Source organism: Lontra canadensis, unplaced genomic scaffold (genome assembly GCF_010015895.1).
Source record: "Lontra canadensis isolate GAN:19392208 unplaced genomic scaffold, GSC_riverotter_1.0 scaffold86, whole genome shotgun sequence".
In the NCBI taxonomy this organism is placed as follows: domain Eukaryota; kingdom Metazoa; phylum Chordata; class Mammalia; order Carnivora; family Mustelidae; genus Lontra; species Lontra canadensis.
The window spans coordinates 5284489-5304406 of record NW_022631080.1 but is presented as its reverse complement, the minus strand read 5'-3'; the positions used below and the strand labels follow the sequence as shown (position 1 = coordinate 5304406).

General features: G+C 35.5%; 1 protein-coding gene across 1 annotated transcript in view; it reads right to left on the bottom strand.

Annotated features, from left to right (window-relative positions):
• Positions 1 to 19918, bottom strand: part of CFAP47 (cilia and flagella associated protein 47) — a 509602-nt gene that overhangs the window by 381267 nt on the left and 108417 nt on the right. The window contains exons 23-25 of the mRNA XM_032883134.1: positions 15346 to 15440; positions 9694 to 9853; positions 367 to 562 (exon numbers count right to left, since the gene is read on the bottom strand). Of these exons, the coding sequence (XP_032739025.1) occupies positions 367 to 562; positions 9694 to 9853; positions 15346 to 15440 (451 nt within the window). The remainder of the gene's footprint in view (positions 1 to 366; positions 563 to 9693; positions 9854 to 15345; positions 15441 to 19918) is intronic.

Below are 19918 nucleotides of genomic sequence, written 5' to 3'. Positions count from 1 at the left end.
GGGTTTAAGAATTTTTAAGTTAAATGAACAGTTAAATATTCTTTGTTTTTTAAATTTTATTTATTTATTTGACAGACAGAGATCACCAGTAGCCAGAGAGGCAGGCAGAGAGAGAGAGAGAGGAGGAAGCAGGCTCCCCGCTGAGCAGAGAGCCCGACTCCAGGCTCGATCCCAGGACCCTGGGATCATGACCTGAGCCGAAGGCAGAGGCTTTAACCCACTGAACCACCCAGGCGCCCCAACAGTTAAATACTCTAACAGTTCATTCCAACTATAGGAACAAGTCATTGCTAAAAACTCACGTAACAAAGAAATAAACAGAAAAGCACATAATCAAAATGTGGTAAATTCACATTAAGCATTTACCTGAAATAGTTTTGAGGTAAAATGTTGATATCCATCACAGTTGTTACACCCAGAGGAACAGGAGTGAAAAATATGAACGGAGGGTCAAACAACAACATGGGTGATTTCACCTCTCCGACCAAACATAACATTCGATAGCAAACTGGATTATCATTTAGATGAATGGGAACATCAGCTGTGTATTTACTAGGATGATCTAATAAAAAACAATTTTAAAAGTATCTTAGATTTTTTCACATATACAAAAAACTTGTACTTAGTTTAAACCTTATTAAATATCAAAATGTGCTATGAAGTTACAGCTCAGCGGAAGATAGATTACCCAGAAACTGGAATTATCCTGCCACAGAACTTAAAACATGTAACGAAGTGTCACTGAATCAAAAATATTCTAAAGTGCACATGCCTGTAAATAGAGCAGGTATCCTTAAAGCAAATTTTCATTATTATTGGAAAATACCTATACCTGGAAGAAACAGTGGAACAGGACTTTTTTTTTTATTATTGTTTTCTGTGCCTTAACAGGAGCTGCCCATCCCTTTACCATATGCAGTGTGAACATGAGGTCAGATAGTTGCCACAAGTATCTCAGGGGACTAGTACTGAGAAATGAGTGTGCCGAGAAGAAAGAAATGTTGTTCCTCCCAGATTTTTAAGTTTATGGAAAGCTACCAGGGTTGACCAGCTGGCTAATTTCACCTGGTAGAGAAAGACAGGAAGGGGCGCCTGGGTGGCTCAGTGGGTTAAAGCCTCTGCCTCCAGCTCAGGTTATGATCCCAGGGTTCTAGGATCGAGCCCCGCATCAGGCTCTCTGGAGCCTGCTTCCCCCTCTCTCTCTGCCTGCCTCTCTGCCTACTTGTGATCTCTGTCTGTCAAATAAATAAATAAAATCTTTAAAAAAAAAAAAAGAAAAAGGAAATTCCCATGTGGCAACTCACTATGAGGAAAGGTAGTCTGTGTTGGAGAAAAGGGCTCAGCATGTGGGGATGCAGGCTAGTCCCAGACAACAGGTCCCATCCCAGCAAGCTGCCAATGCCCTCTTAGACTCAAATGCCAAACAATGTCTCCTAGAGAGGAAAATATGTTCTGGTGAGTATAAACTCAAGGTAATCTTAGAATTCAAAAACAGGACACTGGAATGACCTGGCACAGATCAGGGCCACCAACAGTATCACGAGAGCATTTGATGAGTTCTCTATGATGCATGTTCGATGGTGACACATTGTGAACCATACACAAAAACAATGGAATCAGCGAACTAATCATACCCACTAGATTTCTCTGTGCTGGCTGCCTTCACTTGGTCCAGTCTTTTACTTGTTCATACAGTGTGAGGAGAGGTGGCTGGAGAAGGAAGTGAATTAATGACATCCTACTAACAATGACAGATGAGCCCTGGAAAAACTATGTGAAAACATGAGAGACTATATCCATATCCTGAGCTGAGAAAATGAATTATAGTAGAATTTTTGAGTTTAAAAACACTGTAAATAAAAAACAAACAAACAAACAAAAAACCCAAACCTGTAAATCTATAGAGAAATTGATGAGGGAACAGAAGGCTCGCTGAGGACAAAGCAAAAGGCTGACACCTTGCAACCTCCCCCCCCACCCCCACTCCTGGGTGGGACATATGTGACATTCTTTAGGAATTTCCCACCCATCTTAATGTTAATACCTTGCTAGAGGGCAAAACAACCTAGGCAATGGCAAGGCCTCTGGTATCAGGTATCTTTGTAGGTCCTCTTTAGCATATGAAAGTTCTATTGAAACCTCCCTTTTCCTTACTTCCCCCAACCCCTGGGTATATAACCTGCCATCCCTCACAACCCCAGGGCAGCAGCTCTTCCTCCCCAGGGGTCCTGTCCCTAGTGCTTTAATGAACCACCATTTTGCACCAAAGATGTCTCAAGAATTCTTTCTTGGTCATTGGCTCCGGACCTCACCCCACCAAACCTCATCTATGTTCTAAAACTTCATCAAAATGATGGTTTCATTTAATAAATCTGATATTATAAAAATTATTTGGGGGGAATGAAAGTCAAGTTCATTACTTCTGAAGTTAGGCAAGGGTGTTTTTTTTTGTTTTTTTTTTTTAAGATTTTATTTATTTATTTGACAGACAGAGATAACAAGTAGCCAGAGAGGCAGGCAGAGAGAGAGAGAGAGAGAGAGAGAGAGGAGGAAGCAGGATCCCTGCTGAACAGAGAGCCCAATGCGGGGCTTGATCCCGGAACCCTGGGATCATGACCTGAGCCGAAGCCAGAAGCTTTAACCTGCTGAGCCACCCAGGCGCCCCTAGACAAGGTTTTAATTAGGACTTACTGAATTCTGAATTTTGAATGGGCAATTTTGAGCTTATATATATTTCTGGATATCACACCTGGTAAATGTTTCTGGGGTCATGGAGAAGGGCATTCCCTGTGTAACCTAAGACTACTAGAGATTCAGTAACATATTTTTCTAAGCTCAGGTGGGTCTTCTCTCTCATCTGAGATGTAAGTTATATAAATGTGTTACAGACATGTTTTTCTTAAGAGTAAGGTTGAAATCCTAAGAGGGCAACTAATAGACTTGACTGCTTAGGCTTAGCTCCATACTGAAGGAAAAGCCAAATGGAATACTAATTATTTCCTCCTAGATTATCTATTTTACTTCATCTAGATAAAAATGTTGATATAGGCGTAAAGGAGAAGCTCTATACAGAAATACATCCGGTGGCTTTAGCTAGACTGGCTTTCCTATAATTTCTTTCAGGACTACATAATAGAAACTGAGAAGAAATACAAAGAAATACATAATGAAACCTAATTACTTTTACAAAATAAGCTTCAGAATGAGGAGTATATGTGATTTTTCTATTATATTTTCAGAGTTCTAAACAGAGATAATAAAAGATGAAACATTTTTCAAATCTATCAATCACAGTACTCTACGTACTATTTCTTGCACATAAAACTAAAATGATCATAAAATGCCTCACTGGAAAAAAAAAAAAGATGTCATGCTAATAGATGTACCAGGACACTGAGCTAAGGCAACACAGTGCTAATAGCATATTACTGAGAAAATATACAGCTGAATGAACTCTAAAAAGCATAAAAGCCATAATAGGTTCTTATCATGCCTTTTCTGTTGATAACATTGCTAGTTCTTGGTATTTTCTTTCGATTGCCACATTTGTTCTAGATATGTAAAACAGTACCATCCCAAAGATTCTCAGGCAAGTGATTTACAGAAGGCATGCCCTCAGGAAGAACCTGTAGGTAAAGGCAGAAGCAAAACAGAGGGCAAGAAGATATGAAAAGTAGTGGTTTTAAAATCCAGATTCAGACTGATTCCACAGGCAGCTATGGGATGGGAAGTCACCAGAGGTTGGCCCGGCTGAGGGAGAGGTAGTTGGACCAGCTGAGGTAGTAGAGCTGGTAAAGCTTACCCTCCTAGACACCTCTTCATGGAGCATCTTCCTTCCGTCAAGGAGAACCTTCTAGAGAAAGGGACAGATATAACCTGTCAGAAGCCAATACCCACAACTGAGAGATGGATGGAAAAAGCCAGTAATGGGAATCTGGATAGGCCCAAACAGCATACCAGACACTGAAATTCTGATGTTGCTTTTTAAGTAAGAATAATTAAGAAGAATGACAGGTAAGCTATTGTAACACCCTTTTAAATAGAAAAAAATAGCCTGGAAATGGCATTTGGTGTGATTCTTTAGTTATGGCATATGAACTATAAAGATATTGAAGCAGATGCTTTAAATTAATGACAAATACCAGTATAGAGTTCCTCAAAAAGGAGAAAAAGATGTGTTTCCAAGCATCTTCCTGCTGTTCCTTTGCTTCAGTCTGCTTAAAGTTGTTGTCAATACCCTCACTTCCTGAAGCTCATTACCAGAAAAACTCTATTTTTTTTATGCAGCAGAGATTCTCAAGTTGGGAATGTGCCCCCTGGGTCGTGAAACCCTGAGGCTATTTTCATGAGAACTGAGAACAATCTTATTCAAGGAAAGTTAGAGTCTAACCACCTAAATTAGATTCAAGAACAGTGGTTTGGATTCAGATGGGATTGGAGATTTGCTTTGAGCTCAGTATGGGTCACATATTCTATCACAGCCCCAGCCACCGTCCTTGTGGCAGTCCAAGGAAGAGATAAGAAAGGGGAAGTGAAAAGTAAAAACCACCTCACTAAAACTGACAGTGTAAGGCAGCCTTGCTTGGTGGTCTAGCCCTGTGGAGTAATGTAGATCTACCCTACTTTAGGTGATATTTATGGCAAAGGATGCATCTATAAGGCAAAGAAAAAAAAAAACAGAATGCGACATAAAGCCCCCCCGACCATGGCTTGGGATAAGAGGCTTATCACAGTCAGATTACAAGGAAAGAAAAGGACAGAAGCAAAGTATAATCTGTTTCTAATGCCTGCTAGAAGAAAATGGCAGATGCTACATTTAGGCTACAGGATAGCCCAAAGAACAACGTCAAGATCTCACCAATATAACTGAAAAAAATCCTAAGTTAATAATAAATGATCCATACACACACACAAAAATTTGTCAACAGAAACTCCCTGAGAAAGTTCAAGCATTGGACATATATACATATGAACATACCTAAAAAATGTATGTGTGTGTGTGTGTGTGTGTGTGTGTGTTATAGAATTGAAAAATAACGACGACTGAAATGAAAAATGAAAAATTCACTAGAGGGATTCAACAGATTTGAACTAGCTAAACAAAGATTCAGCCAAAATGAAAAAATGTCAGTTGAATTTATTCAGTCTAAGGAATAGAAAGAAAGAAGGCTTTGATTTATCTTTGGCTGAAGATGGTATTTAAGCCTGAATTCTAAGCCACCTCTGAGACTTATTCATTTTCCCCTGAGTTATCTCCCATGTATACATAAACTATATATGTATACATGAAATACACACGTTAATAAACTTGTTTTCCAAAAAAGAAAGAAAAAAGAATGAAAAATAAACAGAGCCTCAGAAATCTATAGGGCATCATGAAGAACACTAATATATGCAAAATAAGAACCCCTGGGATGGAGAAGAGATGGAGAGGGGGAAACACTGCTTGAAGAAATAAGGGACAAAACATCCAAAATTCAGTTTTAAATTTTTAATTAAAAATTTAATTTAAAAAATTAATCTAAACATGTAAACATTTCAGTGAACTGAAGCAGCAATCAAAAAACTTTTCACATATAACAGCCAAAACCCAAATGTACTCATTGGTGACATCTACTAAACATTTTGGGAAGAATTAATATCTATCGTTATATAAATATCTTTCTGTTAATATGTATGCACATGAATACTTCCCAAGACATTCTCTAAGACAATGGTAAAAGAAATGAACACTTCTGTTTATGGCCAATTGATTTTTGAATAAGGGTACCAAGACAATTCAATGAGGAAACAATATTCTTTTCAATAAATGACACTGGGACAAGTAAATATACCTGTGCAAAAGAATGAGGATGGAGTCCTACCTTACACCACATTAAAAAAAATAACTCAAAATAAGCTATAGACTTAAATGTAAGAGGTAAAATTACATGACTTTAGGAGGAAACATCATAATAATTCACCATGACCTCAGGTTATGTAATGTTTTCATAGATATAATGCTGAAGGGGTCCATGGGTGGTTAAGTTGTTAAGAAATCTGACTTTGGCACAGATCATGATCTCAAGGTCCTAGAATCAAACCCCTCATCAGGCTCCCTGCTCAGCGGGGAATGTGCTTTTCCCTCACCCTCTACCCCTCCCCCTGTTCATGCTCTCTCTCTAATAAATAAATAAAATCTAAAAAATATATATATATACATACATATAAATATATATATACATACATATATATATATATGTATGTATATATATATAAAACTCTGAAAAGCCAAAGTAACAAAAGAAGAATTGGATAAATTAGACCTCATCAAAACTGAGCTATCTTCCATTAGTTGAAAAGAGAGATCTCAGAGTGAAATATTTTCAAATTGCATATGTAATAAAATAATTTTATTCAGACTACATGAAGAACAATGAAAACTCAAAAATAAAAAGACCGCCAAATTTTAAAATCAACAAATGATTCAAACAGACCTTTCTCCAAAAATGACGTACAAACTGACAATAAGCACATGTAAAGGTACTCAACATCTTTAGCATCAGGGAAATGCAAAGAGTAACTACAATGACCTACTACTTCATACTCCCTAGGATAGCTAGAATTTTAAAAATTACAAAAAGAGCAAGATGTAGAGAAACTGGAACCCTCATTCACTGCTGATAAGATTTTAAATTGTTACAGTTACTTTGTGAAACAGTTTGGCACTTTCTTAAAATGTTAAACATCAACTGGCGCCTCGGTGGCTCAGTCAGTTAAGTGCCTGCCTTCGGCTCAGGTCATGATCTTAGGGTGCTGGGATAGAGTCCTGTATCAAACACCCTGCTCAGCGGAGAGTTTGCCTCTCCCTCTGCCCCCATCCCACTCATGCTCGTTCTCTCTCTCTCTCTTGCAAAAATAAATAAATAAAATATTTAAAAAGATATAATAAACATCAAATTATCCTATGACCCAACAATACCACTCTATCATATATAACCAAATAAAGGAAAACATGTAGCCTCACAAAACTGTACATGAATATTCATAGCTGTTACATTCATAAGAGTCAAAAAGTAGAAATGATCCAAATGTCCATCAACTGAATAGATAGTGAATGTTTATGCACAGAGAACATGTGATATATCCTTACAATTACTGGTAATAGAAAGGAATTAAGTATTGACTGATGCTACAACATGGATGAACCCTGAAATTATTATGCAGTGTGAAGGAAGCCAATCACGAGAGGACACACACTGTATGATTCTATTCATATGAAATGTCCACAGTAATCATATTCCTAGAGACTGCAAATAGTGGTCAGCAGTAGCTGAATGGGACATAGGGCGTGACTACCAATGGGAATGGGCTTTCCTTCATAGGCAATGAATATGTTTTTAAAATTAGGCTGTGGTGATAGTTGCCCCACTGTGACTACCCTAAAAACTAGTACACCGTACACTTAAAAAAATGTATTTAATGGTCTGTGAATCAGATTTCAATAAAGTTGTAATTCAAAAGACACTTTCAAAAATAATCACTTCTAAGTGTGAATTTTCTCTTTATAGTATCTCATCTAAAACATAAGAATTTAAGGCAAAATAGAAGATATCTTCTTCTTCCTCTTCCAGTAGTATCCCCATTTTAATGAACAATAAAAACAACTGAGAAAACCAGAAAATAGATGCATACTTGATTGGAAAGAACTACTAAGGCAAAGTTATGAGGGCGGTATTCAGTGCCATATGAGCCAGGAAAAGTAAAAATTATCTGCACTAGAAGAAAATAAATGAGGGTGACCAAAACATCAAGGTGATGTTACCCTGGTCCCAACTCAGAAAACCCCTATAACTCAACTCCAACTCCCCGAAGACTCCTTTCTCCATTCAGCTGTTTGATTCTGAAGAAGCCAGCACTGTCATCCAGTCTGTCGGCTTTGATCTGCGAGTTTTGCCTCGCCACCTGTTACCTCAATGCCTTAGAGATGGAGAAGACTCCAGCCCACTGATGAAGCAGTGGGAGGAATGGAATGATACAGTTAGTGTTTAAACACTAACTAGTGTATAAACACAAACCAGAAATAAAATTCCAAAGTATTCCAACAATTTCCTGAGTAAGAAATAAACCCATACTATAATTTCATCAGTGGACAAGTTCATGGATATTGTTCCATCATAGAACTGATAGGAAAATATGTTATCCAAAGAGGCATTGTTTTCAAAGGTTTCAAGATAACATAGAGAAGAGAAATAAGATGTATGGTAAATAAAACAAAAATTAGATCAATACATAAAAGTTATGAAAAATAATAAAAAATACAAAGGAAATATAAAATGAAACTGCCTAAAAATGAACATGTAACACAAAATACGAATAAATTAAATTCCCCTCCTAAGAATCATATTTCAGTCTTGCTCAGGAAGATAGGCAACATACTTTACTTTCTTTTTTTTTAATATAATTTTTTTTTTATATAACATATATGTCGTTTGCTTTCTAATACTGGTCTTAAATTTAAAAGACACAGACTGAAAATAAAATGAAGTATCAACCAAAGGCTGACAAAAGGAAGACAAAGTGACAATGTGTCACATAAACAGCATTCAAGCAAATAGCATTTAGTAGAAAAAAGAACATTATTTTAAATGTATATACTTATTTATAAAAGATATATAAGACGTAAACTTTTTATAACATTTAAATACACAAAGCAAAACTATTGGAATGGAAAAAGTTTTAACAAACTGCCATTGTAGTAACAGGTTCAGGTAGATTACAATAAACAACTGTAATGCAACTGTAATATAAATGTACTATAACAACAATATATTAACAGATTCAGAAGGAGAATAAGGCAGAGGAAGAGATATTGTCAATAAAGAAACAAATTCATTAGTTACTATGATTTTAGATTTTAAAACTATTTACTTAGAAAACAAAGAGAATAATCTTTAAAAAACTTCCAGATTAAACCACAGAAGTTCAGTATAGGAGCCAAGAGTCAGATAAACTACAAATACATTCTTTTATATAGATAGATAGATAGATAGATAGATAATTAAAAAGAGTAACTTAAAAAATCTCATTCACAATAATGATGCATATAAAATAAACTTTCATTACTAGAAAAACATGGTATTCATTGAAGGGAAAAACTCAATTGAATGCCTTTTTCTAGAAACAGGAAAAAAATAATGTATAGTTCATTTAGAAACGTAAACGTGCAAGAACGGCCAAGAATTTTTGTAACAGATTTGTAATGACAGAAAATTTGTCACACCAATTACAAAAAGGTATAATAAAGTTGTTTAATTAAAAAACACCAGTAAAGAAGTGGACATATACATAAATAAACATGCTGACCAGATTCCCCCACAGCAAGTAATCCAAGAGTATAAGCTAGATGTGGCAATGCCTTTTCTGACCTACACTGCAAGTCACAAACCACCACATCTGGAATATCCCATGGGTAATATATCAGTCTTATGTGATGTGGGAGGGGACTCTATAAGGGCATGAATACCAAGAGGTGAGGATCACTGGGAGTAATTTTTGGGGATGGTGACCACAAAATTCTAGTACGAAACTTCTTAGAACTGTTTTAAGAACACATAAAAAAATAACCTAAACTTTTGTGTACATGGTAAAATTAAATAATATGTGAGGGACAAATTGAAATATCTATAACAAATGCAGGAAAAAAGTACTTACTTGGACAGAAACTTATGGAAATATTACATTCTTCATGTGGTTGCAGAATCCCACTCAGCACACTAATCTTGAATATGCCATCTTTGAAAAGTTTCCCAGTGCCACTAATATCCAAAGTCCATTCCACATCTTGTTTTGAAGTATTATGTAAGACAAGATCCTATTTACAAACAAAATAACTAACTAAATAAGACATTTATAAAAATTATAAAATTCAATATAAAATTTAGCTTCTTTTACCATGCCAACTTGAAGAACCTACGTACAAAATCAAATGATTAAAAGTGGAATTCATGGAGAGATCATTTTAAAAGTGATGTTAGGCAAAAAAGTGGTATGCAAGTGTGTTCACTACCTATTAACAACTATGAAAAATACACAAAGGACAGTGGGGTAAAATAAAAACATCAACATAGCTATGCTAGCTAGCAAGGATGGAGAGAAGCTGCAATCCTCATTCATGGTTTTGAGACTGTAAAATGGTATAGTCACTTTGGAAGACAGTTCAGTAGTTTCTTATAATGTTAAACATATGACTACCATATGACGCAGTATTACCACTCCTAAGTATTTACTTAAGTGAAGTGAAAACTGATGTTCACATAAAAATCTGTATGTTAGTGTTTATAATAGCTTTGTTCATTGCAAAACAATGGAGGAAGAAACCCCAAGATTTCCTTTAAGTAATGAATGGATAAACATTCCATACAATGGGCTAAAATTCAGTGATGAAGTAAATGAAGTATTAATTCAACAAAAACATAAGTGAATATTAAATATATCTTGCTAAGTGAAAGATGCCAGACCCAAATGGCTAAATTTTGTATAATTAAATTACCTGTCAATCTGGAAATGCAAAATTACGTGGATGGAAAAAGACGAATCAGCGGTTGCCAAGTATTGGTGGAAGGAGTAACAGCTTACTACAAAGGGGTTACACTGAGAATTTGCAGTGTCATGAAACTGTTCTGTACTGTATTGAAGTGGTAGACAAATTATTCTATGTATTTTTCAAAGCCCATAGAACTGTATACTACTAAGAATGGATCTGAATGTATGTAAATTAAAAACAATCAAACAAGATGTTGAGAATGCCAGGATGGATTGTAGAATTCAACACACTATATTACAGATGTATGAAATAGTATCACCAAAGTTAGTGGGGGTGAGGAGGAATGGCTTAAGTAACAGAAAAACTATGTTTTGAATGGAAACTATAAAGTTAAGGACAAAAAAATACTCTTTATACACACTATTGGTAAATATGTTGGTAAATATGCTAGCAATTCTAGCTACAGGTTAAAAATTCTGAAACTTCCTTACTAGTACACTACAGTTAAAAAGTAAGCAAATAGGGGCACCTGGGTGGCTCAGTGGGTTAAAGCCTCTGCCTTCAGCTCAGGTCATGATCTCAGGGTCCTGGGATCGAACCCCATATCGGGCTCTCTGCTCAGCGGGGAGCCTGCTTCCCCCTCTCTCTCTGCCTGCCTCTCTGCCTACTTGTGATCTCTGTCAAATAAATAAATAAAATCTTTAAAAAAAAAAGAGTTTAAAAAGTAAGCAAATACATTATGAATAAGAGAGCCACATTTCTTATTGTCAGAGAAATTAGTTAAAAATGAGCAAGGAAGAAAGACTGAAATAAACTTTGTGTTAGATTAGATTAGATTCAGAAATACCAGTTTGAATTCATCTTTAGCTAGCTAGCTAAATAGATGGATGATAACAATAGAATGATAGATAAATTATAGATATATTTATATTTACAAGTTAGTATACAAATATTTCCTGATTCTATTTGCAAAAAGGACTTAGAACATGTGACACCCCAGTAGCAGTTACCACACCTAGTGTACAGATCTTGGTTTCTAAATGCCATTCTTCCATAAATGGCAGTGGGGTTTGCTGGAGAAAATATTGATTCTAGAGCTAGAAAAAATAAAATAAAAGATAAACATGGACCATTTTTTAGCGCCAGAAAGTATGAGAATGCTTAAAAATCATAATGATGGGGGATGCCTGGGTGGCTCAGTCGGTTAAACGTCTGCCTTCAGCTCAGGTCATGATTCCAGGGGCCTGGGATCTAGTCCCATATCCAGCTCCTTCCTGAGCAGGGAGCCTGCTTCTCCCTCTGCCTGCTGCTCCCCCTGCTTGTGTGCATGCTCTCTCTCTCAACAAATAAATAAAATATATTTAAAAAAAAAATCATAATGATGGAAGCATGTCAAAAGACCAATCTAAAAGAATTCCAAATGGCCAGAGCTGGAACATTTAATAACAAAATATAACAAAATAACAAAAACAAAATTTAATAACAAAATAAATAATGTAATATTGATTATAACTGAATGTATAAATATTTGTAAGGTGACACTGGCATATTAATAAAATAACTAATAAAATAAATAAATTTTCCTTACAGACAAATTCCAAATAATATATATATAAATCCCCCCCTCCAGAAGGTACAGCTTGACCCCTAACACCTTGAGTGTGGGGTGAAATTGACAACTCACTTCTAAAATGCAGAGTGTGTGGGGCACCTGAGTGGCTTAGTGGGTTAAACCTCTGCCTTTGGCTCAGGTCATGATCTCAGGGTCCTGGGATTGAGCCCTGCATCAGGCTTTCTGCTCAGCGAGAAGCCTGCTTCCCCCTCTCTCTCTCTCTGCCTGCCTCTCTGCCTACCTGTGATCTCTCTCTGTGTTAAATAAATAAATAAAATCTTTTATAAATAAATAAATAAAATAAAATGCAGAGTGTGAAAAAACAGAAACCGTTTATATAATTTTTTTCAGTTCTCCTGACATATATCACCAGTGATAAGTTATGCTGATATCATGTACTCCCTTCACATGATGTGATAAAAAAGACAATTCGCGTCTGTTACATTCTGCCCCAAAACCCATGAAAAATAAGAATGAAGCTGAATCAGGTGGAAAAAATCAGACAAGTGAAAATTAAAGAACATTCTGAAACAGTACCAAAACGGTACTCTTAAAATATGACAAAGTCATTAAAAAATGAGTAAGACTGAGAGCCTGTCACATATCAGAAGAAACTAAATAAAACATGATACCCTTAATTGAACCCTGAAACAGTAAAAGGACATTACTGAAAAACTGGTGAAACACAAATACAATCTATGGTCTAATTAATAATTTTGTTCTAATGTTAATTTCTTAGGTCTGAAAAATATTCTAGGCTGTATAGGTGTTAATAATAGGGAAAGTCATGTAAAGAATATACATAAACTCTTTGCACTATGTTTGTAAAGTTCTGGTAAATCTGGGAGCTATATGCAGGACTTGTGTGCAGACTTGTCTCTCCAATACAATATACTATTAAAATAAAACCCTCAACTAGGTATTGTTTTAGCTTTACTCTTCAAAATTTGAAAAGTATAGAATTATCCATACAACTGGCAACACAACAAAAGAGTGTACTTCATCTCTATCTAAAGTATGATTGATTTAAAATATTCAGGATTTTAAAATGAGTCAATTTTATTCCCAAAGTCTCTCAGTACGTAAACATCTATTTAAGTCTAATATTTGCATCTTATAAAGAAAAAAAAACACCTTTTAAAACAGAAGATGGAGATGTACTAGTCATCTGAATGCCTCATTTTACTCATTCTGAAATGAGGAAATGTTAGATCTCTAAAAATACTATCCACTTTCCAATCCTATCCCAAGAACAAAACTGATACAGTCATCTATAAGGAACATTTAGTACGTATAGTAGTTTTTAAATACCTTCATCAAAATGATACAGGTACACACCTTACACAAATAATTCAAAAATACTTGTTTAAAAAAAGAGAACAGCTGTCCCAAAAAGACAAGCAAACGAAAAACAGATGACCCACTCAACTCCTCATCAAGAGATCTGCTTCCCTGAAGCAACTAATTTTAGCTAAATGTTGGATTTTCTCTAGTTATACCCTGATTCTAAATACAATGTTGATATGGTCTACTTTAGTTTTTTTTTATTACTACCTTAAATTACCACAAACTTAATAGTTTAAATGAACACAAATTTATAAAATTACAGTCTTGTAGGTTATAAGTTCAAAAGGCACATCACTGGACTAGGATCAAGGTGTTAGAAGGAACTATGATAGTTTCTGGAGGGCTCTAGAAAAGACTATTTCCTTGCTATTCCCAGTTTCTAGAAGGCAAACACATTCATTGGCTGGTGGATTCCTTCCACTATCTTCAAATACAAAAACATCATATCTCTCTACCCTTCTTCTGTCATCACATTTCCTTCTGAGCACAGGAAAGTTTCTCTGGTTTTAACCACTTGTGTAGTTCAACTGGGACCACCTAGATAATCTAGCATCATTTCTCTTTATCAGGGTCCATCATCTCCATCACATGACACATCAGAAAAGTATATTCTATAATACAAGAATTCACGCTATTCACTATTCACGCTAGTTCTTCTGTCAACTTTAGATAATCTCCTTTAATTACCCACTAGGTAAAATGAATTTTACTTCACTTTCTTCTACCATTCCCAACCCTTCTGTCAACTTAATCTTCACATACACATTGTACCTATCACACACACACCTGTCATTTCACACGTAATATATATGATCAAATTTTAATTTTGCCCCATAAAATATTAAGACTTCTCTGTATTATATATTTTATTATGACTATACAAATATCATCCATGGCAAATTCAAGTAGTGCATCATAGACACATTTCTTTCTCTGTGGGGCCAATGTGACTCTTTTGCCACTCAAGAGAGAAGGCTCTTGTCTAGATTGTCTTTCATTATGCCAAATGAATAAAATTTCAATGATATAAAATAATCTCACATTTATAAAGGGACTGCTTTTCCTTTGGATTCAATCCAGTTCAGCTCACTAAAGCTTCCTTTCTAGCCCCCACATACAAAGTCTTTTGCATCCTTGAAGTTATGTTAGACTCAGAAGTTTTACGGATATTTTATACTTGAAACAGTCTCATGTTAATTTCAGAAGAGATCCTCAATTCTTCTCTAACTATAATTTCATTTAGGACTCTGCTATTATTTGACACATGCAATGTTAAATATTTTTGCCATGCAATTTTTCTTCAAAGCTACAGAGGTTCAGAATTAATTGTAGGAAAGACAATATATAACATAATAAAGAGTTACTATAAATACAAATTTCTAATATGTATGCATGAGCTTCCTTTATGCATGTCTTTTTTTTTTCTTCTAGGTGGATTCATAATTAGGAGAGACACAGAGATATCTAGTAAGAAAAAAGACTAGATTTTTATAGAAATCACTTTATTATATACCTGGATCTTTCCAATTTTTATTATTACCTTTCACCACATTTCCTTACCTGAATGGAACATACTTCCCATTAATTTAATCATAGCTTCTATTTATATAAGAAGATACTAGTAACTTAATTCTATTTAAAATATTTTGAATAATCCAATTAAATATATGTATATATAAAAATGTATATATAAAAATGAGTATTTGTATACTTTGATAATTACTTCTGAGAAATATTGTATGTATAAGTTCTCTAAAACAAAGTATTCCTACAATATGTGCTTCAGAATAATCAACTCAGTAAACTAAAAACCATAATTTAAAAAAAAAGGTTGTAAACTGCATCAATTCTTTATACATACCTGAGTTTTTGTGACCTTGTTATTAGAATCCAAAATATGCAATGGCATTTCAAATATAAAATCAGTGTTGGATAATCTCAATGGTGCTTGCAATACTACGAGAGGAAAGTAAATATACTGATAAAATAGTAAGAGATATTAGCTTATAGATAATTATTACTATACTTTTCAATACAAAATAAGAAATAATAAAATTATTTTTTATTTTTATGTAACCAGACAGAAAACAAAGCCATACTTTAAAACATTTATAAAATATCATGGCTTATCACATCTATAAAATTCCAGTTTTGTATTTCAATGGTAACTACTTACAAGTACAATAAAAAAAATTACCCTTGAGATATTAAGAGCATAAAATACATTAAATATTGAGCTCAGAATTAAAGTAAACATAGTTAAAATGATCTTTATAATAGAGCTGACAAATACAGAAGCACAGAAGCGAAAAGAAACTGCCTTTTGCAAATATTTTCTCCCAGTAAGTCGTCTGCCTTTTTGGTCTTTTGACAGTGTCTTTTGCAGAGCAAAAATTTTTAATTTTAATGAACTGCAGCTTCTCAGTCCTTCTTTCACAGATCTTGCCTCTGTTATTATATCTAAAATGTCATTACCAAACTCAAGTCCTGTAGATTTTACCTTCTGTTATCTCCCAAAAGTTTTGTTAATTTTGCATTTTACATTTAGTTCTATGAGCCATTTTAAGTTAATTTTTGTGAGGAGTGTGAAGTCTGTATCTAGATTCATATCTTTGCTTGTCATATCCAGTTGTTCAGCAGTATTTTTTGAAAAAAACTACCTTTTCTGAGCATTACTGCTTCTAATCACATGTCAAAGATCAGTTGACTACATTTATGTTGGTCTATTTCTGGGCTCTCTTTTCTATTCCACTTACCTATTTGTCTATATTTCTGCCAATACCAAAGTCTCATGATTATTGCACTTTTGTAGAATGTCTTGAAGTTGGATAGTGTCAGTCCTCCAATTTTGTTGTTCTCCTTCAGTAGTGTGTTGGCTATTGTGTGTCTTTTCCTTTCCATATAAACTTCTCTCAATTTGGCAACACCTATAAAATAATATTCTGGGATTCTGACTGAGATTGCACTGAATCTCTAGATCAAGTTGGGAAGAAGTGCCATCTTAACAATATTGAGACTTCCTATGCATGAACATCGAATACCACTCCTTTATTTAATTATTCTTTTGTATCTTTCATCAGATAAATTTCATCATTTGATATCCTTCCTTAAATAGATCTTTTTATCTATATTCTTTTTAATTAATTTTATTTTTTCAGTGTTCCAAAACTCATCGTTTATGCACCACACCCAGTGCTCTATGTAATATGTGCCCCCCTTAATACCCACCACCAAGCTCACCCAACGCCCTACCCCCTTCCCTCCAAAACTGTTTGTTTTTCAGAGTCCACAGTCTCTCATTGTTCATCTTCCCCTCTGATTTCCCCCAATTCACTTTTCCTTTCCTCCTCCTAATGTCCTCCATGTTATTCCTTATGCTCCACAAGTAAGTGAAACCATGTGATAATTAATTTTCTCTGCTTGACATATTTCACTCAGCATACTCTCCTCCAGACCCATCCATGTTGATATAAAAGTTGAGTATTCATTCTTTCTGATGGAGGCATAATATTCCATTGTATATATGTATCATATCTTCTTTATCCATTGGTGTATTGAAGGGCATCTTGGTTCTTTCCACAGTTTGGCAACTGTGGCCATTGCTGCTATGAACATTGGGGTACAGATAGCCCTTCTTTTCACTACATCTGTATCTTTGGGGTACATACCCAGTAGTGCAATTGCAGGGTTATAGCGTAGCTCTATTTTTAATCTCTTAAGGAATCTCCACATTGTTTTCCAAAGTGGCTGCACCAACTTGCATTCCCACCAACAGTGTAAGAGGGTTCCCCTTTCTCCACATCCTCTCCAACACTTGTTTCCTGCCTGTTGATTTTGGCCATTCTAAATGGTGTAAGGTGGTACCTCAATGAGGTAATGTCCTTCTGTATGTCTGACTACAGTCTTTAGCTTAAAATCTAATTTATCTGATATGAGAATCACTATCCCAGCTTTCTTTTGAGGCCCATTGGCATGAAAGATGTTTCTTCATCCCTTCACTTTCAGTCTGCATGTATTTTTAGGTTCCAAATGTTTCTTTTGTAGACAGCATATGGATGGGTCCTGTCGTTTTATCCAGTCTGCAATCCTGTGCCATTTTGTGGGAGCATTTAAGCCATTCACACTAACAGTGATTATTGAAAAATACGTTTTTATTGACATCATGTTGCCTGTGAAGTCCTTGTTTCTATAAATTGTCTCTGTAAATTTCTGTTCTATGTCACTCTTTGGTTCTTTCTTCTTTTATAGAACCCCCCCTTAATATTTCTTTTAGTACCGACTTGGTGGTCACATACTCTTTTAAACCTTGCCAGTCTTGGAAGCTCTTTATCTTTCCATCCATTCTGAGTGTCAGCCTTGCCGGATAAAGTCTTCTTGCTACATGTTCTTCTCATTTATTGCCCTGAATATGTCTTGCCAGTCCTTTCTGGCTTGCAGGTTTCTGTGGACAGGTTTGAAGTTATTCTGATGGTCCTTCCTCTGTACAAAAAGGATCTCTTCCCCCAGGCTGTCCTTAAGACCTCCTGTCTGAAATTCTGATCTGTGAATTTCATAATTAAGTGTCTGGAGGTCTTTCTAGACTTGTTGATCTGGGAGGGGGGGCGGTGTCCTTTCTGCCTCTAGGACACAAACACTTGTTCCATTCTCCAGATTGGGGAAATTTTCATCTAGAATTTGTTCACCTATATCTTCTAGTCTTCTCTCTTTCTCCACCCTCTCAGGGATCCCAATAATTCTGACATTGGAACATTTCATGGCATCATTTATTTCCCTAATTCTGTTTTCATGGCTTCTAAGCTGTTTGTTCCAGGCCTCCTCCTGATCCTTCTTTTCTGTCAGTTTGTCTTCTAGTTCATTAATTCGATCATCTGCCTCCGTTACCCTAGCTGTTAGAGTATTTAGATTAGATCGGATCTCATTGATAGCATTTTTTAGTACTGCCAGATCAGCCCTCACTTCTGCCCTTAGAGATTCTATGCTGCCACTAATGGTCTTCTCCAACCTGGCCATTGCCTGGATAATTGTTATTTTGAATTCTCTTTCTGAGATACTATTTATGTCCATATTCAATACTTATGTGACAGAGGGCACAGTCTCTGAATTTTTCTTCTGTTGGGTGTTCCTCCTTCTACTAGTCATTTTGGTGAGAGGTGGTTGAGGGGATATATAGCTGAATCAACCACATCCAGACAAAGTGCCCCTTGTTTTAGTTTCATCACCCAGTAGTGCTGGCAACAAGATGGCAGAGAAGACACCACTGAGGTCTCAGAAAGGGCTCAGGGAGACGGGAGAAAGTCTGCCAGGCACCCTTTCATTTCACCACCTCCTCTAAATAGATCTTGTCAATACTTGTCAATATACTTAAGTATTCCATTTTTGGTTGGGTGATAATATAAATTGTATTTTGTATTTAATTTCAAATTCCATTTATTCATTGCTTGTATATGGGAGAAAAACTGACTTTTGTACACTAAGTTTGTATCCTGCAACCTTGTTATATTAGCTTATTATTTCCATAAGTGTTTATCTTAACTAATTCTTTCGGGTTTTCTACATAAATGATCATGTCATCAATGAATTCAGAGTTGTTCATCTTTCCTAATCTGTGTATCTGTTGATTCCTCTTTGTGTCCTATTGCATTAGCTAGGGACATCTTAGCCTGGTTTCTGATTTTAATCAGAAAGCTATGAGTTTCTCATCACTAAGAATGATAATAGCTGCAGGGTATTTGTATACATTTTTTTAATCAAGTTGAGAAAGTTCTGCTCCAGTCCTCATTTACTAAGTTGTTTTCATGAATGGGTATTAGATTTTATAAAATGTTTTATCTCCCCTGAATCTACTGATATGGTCATGTGATTTTTTTTCCTCTGTCCTGTTCATATAATGGAATGCATTGATTTCTGAATGTAAACCAACCTTGCACACATGGGATAAATTTCACTTGGTCATGGTGCATAATTCTTTTTACACATTGTTGGATTTGAATTGCTAATATTTTGTTAAGGACTTTTGTATCTATGCTGAGAAGAGATATTGGTATGCCGTTTTCTATTCTTCTATTGCCTTTGTCTGGTTTGGTATTAGAGTACTATTGCCCTCAAAATGAGCTGGAATGAGTTAGAACATATTCTTTCTGTTTCTATCTTCTGAAAGAGATTGTAGAGAATTGGTTATAGAGAATTGGTATGACTTCTTCTCTAAATGTTTTTTTAAGATTTTATTTATTTATTTGACAGAGAGAGATCATAACTAGGCAGAAAGGCAGGCAGAGAGAGAGAAAGAGGAGGAAGCAGGCTCTCTGAGGGAGGGCTCGATCCCAGGACCTGGAATCATGACCCGAGCCAAAGGCAGAGGCTTTAACCCACTGAGCCACCCAGGCGCCCCTTCTCTAAATGTTTGATAGAGTCGACCAATGAACCCATCTGGGCCT